The 14,109-nt window shown below is 35.4% G+C and overlaps 1 protein-coding gene across 1 annotated transcript in view; it reads left to right on the plus strand.

Annotated features, from left to right (window-relative positions):
- Positions 1–14,109, plus strand: part of TTC6 (tetratricopeptide repeat domain 6) — a 312,748-nt gene that overhangs the window by 261,600 nt on the left and 37,039 nt on the right. Inside the window, exons 20-26 of the mRNA XM_049899504.1 lie at positions 879–961; positions 2,240–2,316; positions 3,114–3,274; positions 8,796–8,930; positions 11,247–11,396; positions 12,256–12,396; positions 13,659–13,772. Of these exons, the coding sequence (XP_049755461.1) occupies positions 879–961; positions 2,240–2,316; positions 3,114–3,274; positions 8,796–8,930; positions 11,247–11,396; positions 12,256–12,396; positions 13,659–13,772 (861 nt within the window). The remainder of the gene's footprint in view (positions 1–878; positions 962–2,239; positions 2,317–3,113; positions 3,275–8,795; positions 8,931–11,246; positions 11,397–12,255; positions 12,397–13,658; positions 13,773–14,109) is intronic.

Consider the following 14,109-nt stretch of genomic DNA (forward strand, 5'->3'; position numbering starts at 1 on the left):
GTCCTTGAGGGCCAGGAAGACAGCTGTAGATATTTGGTGAACAGTACTAATGACTACTATAGTTTATCTTTTTGTTCATGACACCTTTGGCTTACTTTCTCTGCTATAAGCAAAATACACTCACTTTCTACCTAAGGTTAATGACCTAAAAGTACTAATCTGTTACGGTGTCAATTTCAAAGACCTGGATCTCTGGGTAATATCTCTGCCCTAGGCTTAGATGTGCCTTTTCAGAATAGTCACAGTACGCACTCTCATTCAGAAAGGAGAACGGGAACACACAGTTGATGTGGCCAGTATTATAGAAAGAATCAATGTTTACTTGTTATTATATGTTGGTGCTAAATAGATCTCCTTTTTCACCCTTGTGTCTTGTTTCATTAATTGATTCATTTATTCATTGATTTTGATGCAAATATGTTTTTTTCTCGCTTATTTTTAAGTGGAACTGACTTCTACATTTTATTTTACTCTACTTCACATGCTGTTTTTTTTTAATACAGTCACGTTTGGTGGAGAGGGCTATATGGTTGAGGAAGAAAGACTGGAAAGCCAAACCAAAAAAGGAAAAAAATTTCTTTCCTCTCATTTCCCCCAAAACACGAATTATGATACGATCATATTTGTGTAAGATTAAATATAATGTAGGTGTATGTCATCATTCCTGCAAATTAAAGATAAATGGTTAAAAAAAGACTTTGCACTATAAAATTTTTTTTTAGTTCTCTTTATCCCATTTATTTTATTGATTCTTAAGGAAAACATGTATTAGAAGATGTTACTACAAAATTTCTGTAGTGAATGATGGGAGGGGATACATGTTGTAAAGGAAGCAATTATTATTATTAGGAACTAAGTTTCTGTTTGTTACTCAACAGTTGCATAAATTGAAAAACTCAGTAAGAGATTTATCTTGTGCTATCCATCTTCAGCCAGATGGAATCCAATTATATATAATAAGGTATGAGCATAGAAATACAACTTTTCTTGGGATAACTTCACATTCGAGCTGATTGCTGGGATCCTTAATTCTCTAGTTAAATAATTGGGGTTTTTGATTCTTCTAGCCTCCTCATTTTACACTTAACCTTCCAGCAATTGCAGTCTCTGAATCAGCAAACCAGATGTAGTTATTATTTTTGCTAAAATTGAAGATAATTTATCACGTAAGATAACCCAATCTTTTCCTTTGCTGTATTCCTCCATCAAAACTTAACAGTTTAGTGTTCAAGTTATTTGAAGGCTCTCTAGATTACTGGTTATATAGTTAACACATACCTCATGAGAGTAATGTCAGAAATGCCAACAGTTGTTTTGATTGTGTCCACAAAAAAGATAAACAAAACCTCAGGTAATTAAAACATAAACCTTAGGTAATTCAGTGGGGGGAAAAATGACACATTTAACTTTATCTCAAATGCAGTATTTAGAGCTTGCTATAAAGGGACTCTTTGGTAGTTATAAATCATCATTACCAAAAAAATGTTATAACTTTTCAGGAATTATATAGACTTGGGAAAATGATACAGAACGTTGCTTTCTGATTGTCTTTTAATGTTGTGTCTTTTAATTTTTGAACCACATTTTGGTTGTTTATACAAATACTTCTCCCCTTTTATATCCCTTGAACTTGGTTTATCTTTTAATAATTTCTCACTGACAGCATAATATTTTAAATACAGACAATTGCAAAAAAATATTTGAGTATTTTTCTTTCAATATCACATTTTCTTAATTGTGTTCTCATCACATCTCCGTGCTAATTGGTCTGTTTAAACTATATAAAATGTTTATAAATCTTCGCATTGTTTTTGTGTACATAAAAAAATGAATATATTAGCAATTGTATTATACTGGTAACATTTTAAGTAACTATTTACAGGTAGTCCCTGACTTATGATATATTTGAGTTACACGAACTGCACTTAGAACTGTCCCTTTTAATGATTTGTGTATTTTTTTTATGTTTTTTTAAATTAATTTATATTTGTAAGTTTATATGTAATGTTTCCAACTCCCAAAGACAAATAAGGTTCAGATTTACAAAGTTACTGATAATAGAAGGTGATAATAATGCAAACTGAAAAAAAAAAAGATATTTGACTTATGTCAGAACTGACTTCCTATGGAGTCGTTGGAATGTAGCCCCTTCATAAGTCGTGAACTACCTGTATGAGAAATTTTATTTTAAAATAATGATTTTAACTGTTTAGAATCAGAAAGCTATTATTTCTTCCAGAGGACAATATCTTCTTGCAATGAGACAATTTGATCTTGCAAAGTTCACAATTTATCAAGTAGCAGAAATGAACAAAGGTAAATACAATCAATGCAAAAATTTATCTTAAAAAGAAATACCTCTGTAAAATTCTTATGCTATTTTCAGTAGCTGTATACAGATAATATGGGGGAGGATTGATGGTTCCATGGTAGAATTCTCACCTTCCATGTGGGATACCTGAGTTTGATTCCTGGCCAGTGCACCTCAGACACAACCATCATCCATCTGTCTAAGGAGGTTTGCATGTTGCTATGATGCTGAACAGGTTTCGGCAAAACTTCTACACTAAGATGGACGAGGCAGAAAGGCCTGGAAATCTTCTGAAAATCAGCCAGTGAAAACCTCATGGATTACAATGGTCTGGTCTGTAACCAGTCATGGCGATGGCACAGGACCCAGCAAAGTTTAGTTCAGCTGTGCACAGGGTTGCTATGAGTCAGGGCTGACTTAGTGGAAGCTAACAACAGATGTATGAAAGATTCACTTAAAAGTCAGATTTTGAAACTTTAAAACTTCAGTTTCATATCTGCATCATCAATTAGTAAAACAACGATTCATAACTATACCACCAGGGTTTCCATGATTCATAGCATAGTGAATTTTGTGGGAGACATTATTATAGAAAATAACAGACTTATAATTTTAATTGTTTGTAATTGTGACGGCTTACTGTTTTCTGGTAATAAATAGATTTTAGTATAATATTGATTTGTTAATTCGTTTTATATAGGAAGATTTTTTGAATTGCTTTTCCTTAAAATAATTATACTAAAGCCTGGATAACTTGGCAAAGATGCCATAAGACATTGATAAGCCTTTCTGTTTCTTTTAGGTCTCATTGAGTTGAGTCCTGTACAGCAAGCACTCATTTATTCATTTTGTGAAAACCACGACAAAGCCATTCAGGTCTTACACGCAATCACTTTGAGTAAACCCGAGATAACTGTGTATGCTCTATTAGCGAAAGCCCAAATGAAGGCCAAGAGAAACAAGGTGAAAAGTCTTCTGAGTAATGTTTACTTAAACCTGATATATTGATATTGGAATTGATATATTGTTCTTAGTCTGACTGTTTAAATACTTTTTACAAAACTAAATTATACTATTTATTTCTTCTTTCTTTACCATCTAGGTTGTTCCCATTTGTTTTGTTAGCTTTTAAGAATATGGCTGATCTAAATATTCTTTTTCATGTCTTCTGTTAACATGTGATGTAGTTTTCCAGAATATATTCATAGGAGTGGAATTGCTGGTATATAGAGAATATGAATGTTCAACATTTAAGAAAATGATATGTTGTTCCATAGAGTTGTATTCATTTGTTCTCCCACTTGCTGTGTAAGTGTTCTTGTATAAGTATTCCTGTTGATCTGTGCGTCCTTTATGATGATTGGTATTGTCAGACTTCATTTTTGCCAACCTACTGGATAAAAAAAGAGCCCTGGTGGTGCCAATGGTCTCCTTGGGAGAAGACCTGGCAATCTGCTTTTGTAAGGATTACAGTTAAGAAAACCCTATGAGGCAAGTTCTACTCTGTCATGTGGGGTCCCTATGAGTGGAAATCGATGTAACATCACCTAACAACAACATAACTTGATGAAAACTGATGTCTCATTGTGATCTTAATTTGCATTTCTCAGGTTGAGCATCTTTTATTTATTCAGTAGTCAGTCATATTTCCTTTTCTATCAATTGCCTATACATGTCTTGTTTGTCTTTTTCTTATTCATTTGCAGGCATTTAAAAAATAAATTCTGTATACTAATCCTGGGTTGATTATGTGTGCCACATAAAAAACAAACGAACAAACAAAAAACCAAACCCACTGCCTTCGAGTCAGTTCTGACTCATAGTGATCTTATAAGACAGGGTAGAGCTGCCCCATAGGGTTTCCAAGGCAATAAATCTTTATGGAAGCAGACAGCCATATCTTTCTCCCATGGAGCAGCTGGTGGGTTTGAACCACCAGCCTTTTGGTTAGCAGCCAAATGCTTTAACCACTGTGTCACGAGGGTTCCTTGTGTGCCACAATCTCTTCTTACAATTTGTGACTTCATTATGAATCATTATGATTCATTTATAGTGAATCTTTCCTTTTCCTTATGGTGTTTTTTGATTAGCAGAGGTTCTTTTAATGTAGTTGAATATATCTATCTTTTATTTTACAGTCAGGAACTAAAAAAAAAAAAAATCTCGTTTAAGAAATCCTTCCCTACACCACTGTCATAAACATATTCTTCCATATTTTCTTCTAAAAGTTTAAAATTTTGCTTTTTCCATTTAAGGCCTTAATCTATCTTAAATGGATATTTTTGTGTGTGTGAAATAGTGATAGATTTCAGCTTTCCTAGTAGGCTTATGCAAATGTTATGGCATCTTTTACTGAATAGTTCTCCTTAACCCAGAGATCTGCACTGCAGCATCTATCACACAAGTTTTCTTGTATGTATGGGTCTGATTTGGAGCTCTCTATTCTGTTATTTTGGTCAGTTTCTCTCTTTGGCCAAGTAATACAATATTTTAGTTTCTATAGCCCTACTATAATTTTTGATAATCTGTAGAGAAAATCTGCATACCATATTCTTCTCCAGGGAATTCCTAGTTATTTATGGGCCTTTACTCTTCCATATACGTTTTTAATTCAGCTTGTTGATATCCATTAAAAACTCTGTTTGGATTTCAATTGAAATTATATTGAAACTTTAGAGAGAATTGACACATTTATGTTATTAAATTGTTTATGGACTTGATGATACATCTCATTTGTTTGACTTTTTCTTTTAAAAAGATTTGATACATCTCTCATTAGATATACTTCTAGGTATTCTTATCATTTTTGTTTCTATTGTAACTGGCATCTTTTTAAAAAATATTTTCTATTCACTGCTAGTTTATAGAAATGAAAGATTTCCAAGCAAGTGTTGAAGGTGCTGCCTGGTTTTCTTGCTGCTTAAAGTAAAATTCTATGAAACAGACCACCAATTGCTCATATGCAAATTCAGGTTGAAACTGAAGAAAATTAGAAGTCAACTAGACGAAAGTACGACCTAGAGTATATCCCTCCTGACTTTAGAGACCGTCTCAAGAATAGATTTGATGCATTGAACATTAATGACTGAACACCAGATGAGTTGTGGAATGACATCAAGGACATCATCCATGAAGAAAGCAAGAGGTCATGAAAAAGACAAGAAAGAAAGACCAATATGGAAGTCAGAAGAGACTCTAAAACTTTAAGTAGCTAGTTTGAAAGGAAGAAATGATGGAGTAAAAGAACTGAACGGAAGATTTAAAAGGGTAGCTCAAGAAGATAGAGTATTATAAAGACACATGCAAAGAGCTGGAGATAGAAAACTAAGAAGGAAGAACACACTCAGCATTTCTCAAGCTGAAAGAACTGAAGAAAAAATTCAAGCCTCAAGTTGCAGAAGTTGGCAGAGTTGATGGGATGTCACTCTTTTGATTGTGTTAGATTATATGAAATTTCTTCCTAACAGACTGGGGAGATTCTCCCTCTGGCTTGAAAAAAGCAAACTGTCATGCTGTGACCGCATATGAAGAGGGCCATGTGGCAGGGAACTATAGGTATCCTTTAGGATCTGAGGGTGGCCTCCAGCCAACAGCCAGCAAGAAGCTAGATTCTCAGTCATACAGCCACAAAAAAATGAATTCTGCCAACAACCTGAATGAGCTTGGGAGCAGATTCTCTCCAGTTGAGTTTTCAGGTGATAACAGCTTAGCTAACAGCTTGATTGCACCTTTGGAAGACCTAGAGCAGAGGACCAGCTAAGCTATGCAGTGGACCAAGCTAAGCCATGCCTGGACTCTTGATCTACAGAAACTGTGAGATAACAAATATGTGTTGCTTTAAGCTGCTGAGTGTGGAGATTTGATTTTCAGTAATAGAAAATGGATAGATACACTTCTGATTTAGAATGAATTACTCTTGTCAATTTCAGTAATTACTTCCTAATTGCAAATTTAGTGGTCATTTCTTAATATGTATTTTTGTCTCCTTTTCTTCCACATTTGAAATTATTGATTGCTTCATCTTTTTGGAAATACCCTTTATATTTGCCTACCCTCTTCCTCTAACTTCCAGAAACCCTAGGGAGTCATTTAGCCAGAAACCTGGGGTTACCTTTGGCTTCCCTCCTCCATCCAAATCAATAATAAACTTCTCTTGTTTCTACTTTATAAATGTCTCCCAAGTCCACTTCCTTCCTTTATTTCTATGGTCATTATCCTAGTTCAGAACATACTTTTATTTTGCTGGAATTATAGCAACAGTCTTGCTCTCCTCCAAGCTCTTATAGCCACAGCAGCCACAGTGCTGAGGAGGCTTCTTAGAGTAGTGAAGGAGAGGAAGATGGGACATCAGCTAGAGGGGGAAGCCGAAGGAAGTGAAGATTTGTTAACAAATTTAAATAAGTTGAAGGTGTGAGTAGATTTTTTAACTCAAGAAGACAGTGAAAGGGCAGAGGCCCAAAACAGGAAGGAAATAAGTTATTTCCAATAACAGATTGAGCTCAGGTGGGGCAGAAGAAGATGAGGTCAAGCACACAGCCTTAGGAGTTAGCTCTGAAAAGGAGAAGAAAGGAAACCATTCAAAGACCAACACCTCCCCCAAAAACAAAAACAAAAGCACTGCTGTGGAGTCAATTCTGACTCGTAGTAACCTGTAGGACAGAGTAGAAATGTCCCATAGACTTTCCAAGGCTATAAATCTTTACGAAAGCAAATTGCCAGCCACACCTTTCCCTCATGGAGTGGCTGGTAGGTTGAACCACTGACCTTTTGGTTAATAGGTGAGTGCTTTAACCAGTGTGCCACAAGGGCTCTTCTCATTCAAAGACAGAAGAGAAAAGTGAATATGGATGAAGATAGAGATATACTGAAAAGTAAAAACAAGGGAAATTGAGAAGGTAATGCATTTTCTCTATGGCAAGGCCATGTGCTGTGAGTGACGACAGGGGAATGGATATTGAGGTGGGTTGATAACAGGGCTTCTAACCCAGTTTGTTGAGGTTTGAACCTGTGCTGAAAATTTACGTTTCTAGCAAATTCCAAGGTAATGCTAATGTTGGTGTTTGGGGACCAATTCTGAGAACCCCTAGTAGAGCAGAGGTTCTTGAAATTTATTATACGTAAGAATCACCTGGGGATCTTGTTAAACTGTAGATTCTGATTCAGTATATCTGGGGTGGAAATCCAAATTCTCAGCAGAGATTCATACAGGAGCAAACCGGTTCAAAGCCCTGGCTGTAAATATGTGAATTAGCTGCTAAGGGGAAGCAAGAAATGCCACGTAGCATATCCAAATTAAATCTCATCATGTCTCTGGCAGTTTAATGAAATTAAGAGTATGGGCTAAATAGTAACAAACATTTGTATTTTTTATAAATGTACATACAATGATTAGTTGATTATCAAATGACATTTCTATTTGTAAAATTGATTTTTTTTTTCAAGGAAGAGTTTTAGCTATTTTGACTGTATAATTTAAATGGGTGAATTTTGATGATAGTTTATTTTTCTGGTGTCAGCGGAACCCCATTAAGAGCACAGAGGACAAAAAAAAAGGTTGGTTAAAATTACATCTGATGTTATCAGAGGTAATCCTTCACTACCAAGTAGTTTCACAATATTCCATTCAGGAAGATTACTAGGAAACTGGTCATAAATTAGGCATTACTATCTGACTTTATAACAAAAGAGGATATAAAATTTAGAAATTACAGTTGCAAAAATACATGCATATATGTCTGCTTAAGTACCAGGTTGCAGGGCTGGCACCTGGGTGGGACTCACTGAGACCAGACGCTCTGGCTGGGTCCTCCTCTAACTGTGTACTCACAGGATCCGTGGTCTTTCCAGATATACATGTCCTCGTGGCTGTGTGCTTAGAGTTTGCACTAGCATTTAAGGCTGTAATGCTAAACAGATATTAGAAAGAAATTTCTACCCTTCTGTCATGGATTGAATTGTGTCCCCCAAAAATACGTGTCAACTTGGTTAGGCCATGATTCCCAGTATTGTGTGGTTGTCCTCCATTTTGTGATTTTCCTATGTGTTAACAATCATAATCTCTGCCTGTGGTTAAAGAGGATTAGGGTGGGATGTAACACCCTCACTCAGGTCACATCCCTGAGCCAATGTAAAGGGAGTTTCCCTGGGGTGTGGCCTGTACCACCTTTTATCTTATAAGAGATAAAAGGAACGGGAAGCAAGCAGAGAGTTGGGGACCTCATACCACCAAGAAAGCAGTGCTGGGAGCAGAGTGCATCCTTTGGACCTGGGGTCCCTGGGTGGAGAAGCTCCTAGTCCAGGGGAAGATTGCCAAGAAGGCCAACAGAGAAAGACTTCTCCTGGAGCTGATGCCCTGTATTTGGACTTTTAGCCTGTTTTACTGGGAAGAAATAAATTTGTTGTTGCTAAAGGCATCCACTTGTGGTATTTCTGTTATAGCAGCACTGAATGACTAAGACACTGCCTTTCATTTTTATCATTATAGGAAGCTGTGAGAACGTTTAAAAAGGCATTGGATGTCTTTGCTCATTCCGATAAAGGACCAAATGCTGTAGTGGCTTCAGCAGACTGTCTGTATCACTTGGGCCTTTGTTACATGGAAGAAGGCAGTTTACAAACGGTATTTCGTGTATTTAGGACTACAGAGCATAGGCTGTTTGTGATTTGAGAGACTGTTTGCTCATGTTCAGTTCTATTTCTGAAGGCTGTCTAACCCATTGAAGTCGAGTCGATCCTAACTCATAGCGACCCTACAGGACAGGGTAGAACTGTCCCATAGGGTTTCTAAGGACTGGCTGGTGGATTTGAACTGTGGACCTTTCTGGTTAGCAGCCGAGCTCTTAACCACTGAGTCCTGGGGGCTCCATCTATGCAGTGAGTAGTTCAAAGCTTCTTTTAAAGCTTCACAGTGTTACATAGCATTGACCTATTACAGTCAGTCTCTACCCTGCAATTCCTAGTACATTGTTTCATTTAATCAGTACCTTGATGCTGTTGTTTTGATGCTTGTTTATTAACAATATAGTAAAGGCTAATGTGTATTTCTCACCAAAATAATAAACCTAATTGTAGAAAACATTATAGCAAAATAATTTCATCACATTAATATGAATTTATTTATTAAATCAGTAAGTGGAGTGTTTCAATGTAATATAAAATAAATGGAAAATGATTAGGATCTCTTTGGCTTTTCTTATTGACTAAGCAGATGAACAGCAACTCCAGCCAGGTTGAAACTGGTTATTAAGATGGCCAGTTTCATTGAAAACCACTTGATTCAATTAATATGCGTTTATCCAATCTTTGGCCATTTTATACAATTTCTCGCTTCGGAATTATCAATGAAATGGTAGATACATAAAATAACATCCAGTGGCTAATATTGGACAATTCACTATTCCATCTCTGTACATGTACACACACACGTACACCACACATCATTTCAACCCTTATATTTAGTATAGTGTGCTAAACTTGCATAACCATAGCCTTGAAAAAGAGTTGCACTTGATTAGTTATTCCAGTAAGAAATTCAGTAATGACCAAAAACACAATGGAAAGGTTAGTCCAGAGGACTAGTGAACCGCAACTACCACAGCCACCACCAGACTGAGTCCAGCACAACTAGACAGTGCCCGGCTACCACCACAGACTGTTTTGACAGGGATCACAATAGAGGGTCCTGAACAGAGCTGGACGAAAATGTAGGACAAAATTCTAACTCACCAAAAAAAAAAAAAAGACCAGGCTTACTGGTCAGACAGAGACTGGAGAAGCCCTGAGAGTATGGCCCCTGGACACCGTTGTAGCTCAGTAATGAAGTCACTCCTAAGGTTCACTCTTCAGTGAAAGATTAGACAGGCTGGTAAAACAAAAGGAGACCAAATGGGCATACTAGCCCAAGGGCAAGCATGAGAAGGCAGGAGGGAACAGGAAAGTTGGTAATGGGGAACCCAAGGTTGAGAAGGAGAGGGTATTGACATGTCATGGATTTGGCAACCAATGTCACAAAATAATATGTGTATTAATTGTTTAATGAGTAACTAGTTTTCTTTGTAAACCTTCACCTAAAGTACAATAAAAGAAATTTAAAAAAAAAAAGAAAGAAATCCTTTAAATGTAAGAATAATTACAAATCTTTTCAGTGTTTTTAGTCCTTTTGGACAACTGGAACAAATCCAGCTTTGCTTTATGACTTTGGGAATAATTTTGGAGTTCTTTTGTTCTGAGGAAACTCTGGTGGCATAGTGGTTAAGAGCTATGGCTGCTAACCAAAAGGTTGGCAGTTCAAATCCACAAGGTATTCCTTGGAAACCCTGTGGGGCAGTTCTACTCTGTCCTATATGGTCGCTATGAGTCGGAATCGACTAGACGGCAATGGGTTTGTTTTTTTTGGTATTGTTCTAAAGGAGCCCTGGTGGTGCAGTGGTTAAGTGGTATGGCTGCTAACCAAAAGGTCCACAGTTCCAGTGTACCAGCCACTCCTTAGAAACCCTATGGGGCAGTTCTCCTTTGTCCTATAGGGTTGCCATGAGTCGGAATTGACTCAACGGCAACGGCTTTGGTTTTATGGACTATCGTGAAATTTTTAACTATGGATTTGTTATAGCTCTTGGACCTCATAGAAAATAAATGTATTGGTTGTGATTTCTCTGAAGGAACAAAGTCTGAAGAGTAATGGTTAATCTACCAACATGGATTATGTAGACATTAGTCCGAGAATAAAGGGGCCAATAAATTATAATGATAAACCTGATTTGTTCATAAATATTACTTTTGTTTGCTCCACAGAATCATTGGGAGAAACGTATTTAAAAAGACCAAACAATAGAGTGAAACCTTTTCAAAAATAGTTATATACTATACTTTATTAACATTTGAAAAAAATGTACTCTACTCACCAAATGGTTTGCTTTTTAATGTTGTGCTCCTCTAGGCTTTTGATTCTTTCACAAAAGCTGTCAAAACAAATCCTGATTTTGCAGAAGGCTTTTATCAACGAGGTCTTTGTAAAGTAAAACTTCGAAGGGATAACTCGATCCTGGATTTTAATCGTGCAATTACCCTCAATCCAAAGCATTACCAGGTATTTAAATGAACAAATTCAGTGTGTTAACTTGGCTAAAATTATTAAATTGTATGCCATTGTTATTAGATAGGAACAACTGGTTACTTTTACCTACTTTTCAACCAACTTTATTTTGATAATGCAGTATCAGTATTTCCCCTTTGAACTTAATGGATATTGTTAACAGGGAATTATTCGAAACAATGAATTTAAACATTTGAAACAGGAAATTATATAAAAGTGCTTTGTGCATTGTGATGTATATAAATATTGTATATAATATATCTCTTAATAATTATAATTTTATACTGTTATTTAATTTGCTTATTTTACTGTCACTTTGATTCTTGCCTTTTAATCAGGAGACTATAGAGACAACACAAAATTCAGTAGATAAAGCTTGACTGGATCCTGATTTTAACAGTCTATGAAATTCCTTTATTGTTCATAATTGGGGAAAATTTAAATATGGACTAAATATTAGGTGATTTTAGGGAATTACTGTTAATTTTCTTAGATGTATAATTGTGCTTCTGTAGAAGAATGTCCTTCTTTATAGTAAATGCATACTGAAGGATTTGGGGTGAAGCATTATGATGTCTACAACTTATTTTCAGCAAAAATAGAAAAAACAAATATGCCAAAATGCTAAAAATTATTAAATCTAGGTAGCAAATATATGAGTTTGTCGTACTCTTCTTTCAGTTATTCTGTATGTTTGAATTTTTTGTAACAAAAGAGAGTGCAAAAAAAAAAGACTGTTATACCATCTGTGGATGGCATAGATTTATTTGTTCAAAGTAAAGTGTGTTTTGATAAAATTGATGCTGTTACTAAAACATTCCCTCCTGCTTTCCTCCTCTCTTTCTGTAAAAAGGCATATTTGAGCCGGGTAGCCTACTATGGATTGAAAGGCAGATACTCCAAAGCAATCTTGAATTGTAACGAGGCCATCAAAATTTACCCTGAGAGTGTGCGTGCCTACCTCTACAGAGGAGTTCTGAAATACTATAACAAGGTAGGGCCATTTCCTGCCTTGTCAGCTGAGATTTAAACTGAACAGATACTCAGGATGTAAAGGACTGCTTCCTTTTGTTCTCTGTGGTAGGAGAATCTCCCTAGTATGAAGGGCAGAACTACAGAAAACACTTTACACTTTCACAAGGCTTCAAAATGCATAAGTTTTCACAAAGTAGTCACATCTACGTTTTAAAGAACATTCATTGTTTACTTTTAAGAAAGTTGTGTATGTTCATTATAGGGAATTTGGAAAATGTAGAAAGGAATAAAGGAGATTAAAATTACTTATCACCACACCATCAAATGGTAATTCCTGAGAGCATTTTGTGTATTTTCATTTAGTTTTTTTTCTCATAATTCATGATACGTTCCAAAAATGGAATTATGCTACTTAGGTAGTTTTGTGTCGTGTCCTGCTTTTCACACTTAATCTTTGGAGATACCATTTTTAATGACTTGCGTAATAATCTGCCATAATGTATTTTTAACCACTTTATTGTTGGACATATGGGTTGTTTTAAATTTTTTTGTTATTTAACTATTTAAAATAATGCAGTTATGCACAGCTGAGTACAAAATCATTGCTGGAGTTTATGATTAGTTCTTAAGTGGGAATTACTGGATCAGACAGTATGTGAGCGGCACCATTGACATCTGATATTGCTGGGAACACTTTGTTTCTCCCTACTTTCTTTTTCTGACCTTTCTTTGTAGCTATTTCATATGAAATATTTTGCAAATAATACCTTAAAGCAAAAGTAAGACCTTGCATTACATGTTAATTCCATGAAAATTACTATCTATAGAAATGGATGATATAAGGTATCAGAGAAGAATCAAAGAGGAAGCAAAAGAGAACGTGGGTAGAAAACATTACGATTATGGATATGACAGCCTGAGTGACACAAGAAGTGAGCTCTGGTGACTGTTTGCCGGATGAACTTGGCTTGCTTCTCTTTTACCAGTGAGGAAGTGAATTCTCTCCTTGCCACATAGCAACATTGGTAATAATCGTCAAAGTTAAAGTTGTTTATAAATTTAATTTTATTTGCTGGTAAAAGAAACTATTATAATTCCTACTAGGAGATCCTCTTAATTAACTCTGTGAAAGATTAGCTTAATTGTCTTAATTTCACAGGTGATACACAGACTGGTTAAATGAGTGTTCCAACAACTCTAACAGAATCAAGAATTTATTTTAAAATTAAATTTCAGTCCATTATGATTTGCCCTTCTCATCTAATTATTTTTCCTTTGTAGGCATATAAGCTAGCAATTAGAGATTTAACTATAGCTATCAACATGGACAAAAACAGTTATGTAGCATTTTATAACAGAGCAATATGTTACACCAAAATAAATGAACTTCAAATGGTAAGACTACCATTTTAATAAAAAACATGTTTATAGAATTTTTATTATTTAAACTGCGTACTCTACCAATTAGCATCATTTATGTTTGACTGAGTTTCTGTTAAAGTTACGTGTAAAGCATTTTCTGTTATGATTTTGAAAAATAATCACTATGGAAATACACACAAAAAGTCTTGAGAAACCAAAGAACCATTTCAAAGAATAATTTCTTTGTTAGTGTTCACCCAATTTTCTTATACAATCTCTGCAATAAGTCAAATGAAAATTTAATTTTACAGTCCTTATATAAGCATTTAAAGGCAAATATAAATTAAAATGTATTACGTCTTTAATACTG

Source organism: Elephas maximus, chromosome 10 (genome assembly GCF_024166365.1).
Source record: "Elephas maximus indicus isolate mEleMax1 chromosome 10, mEleMax1 primary haplotype, whole genome shotgun sequence".
In the NCBI taxonomy this organism is placed as follows: Eukaryota; Metazoa; Chordata; class Mammalia; order Proboscidea; family Elephantidae; genus Elephas; species Elephas maximus.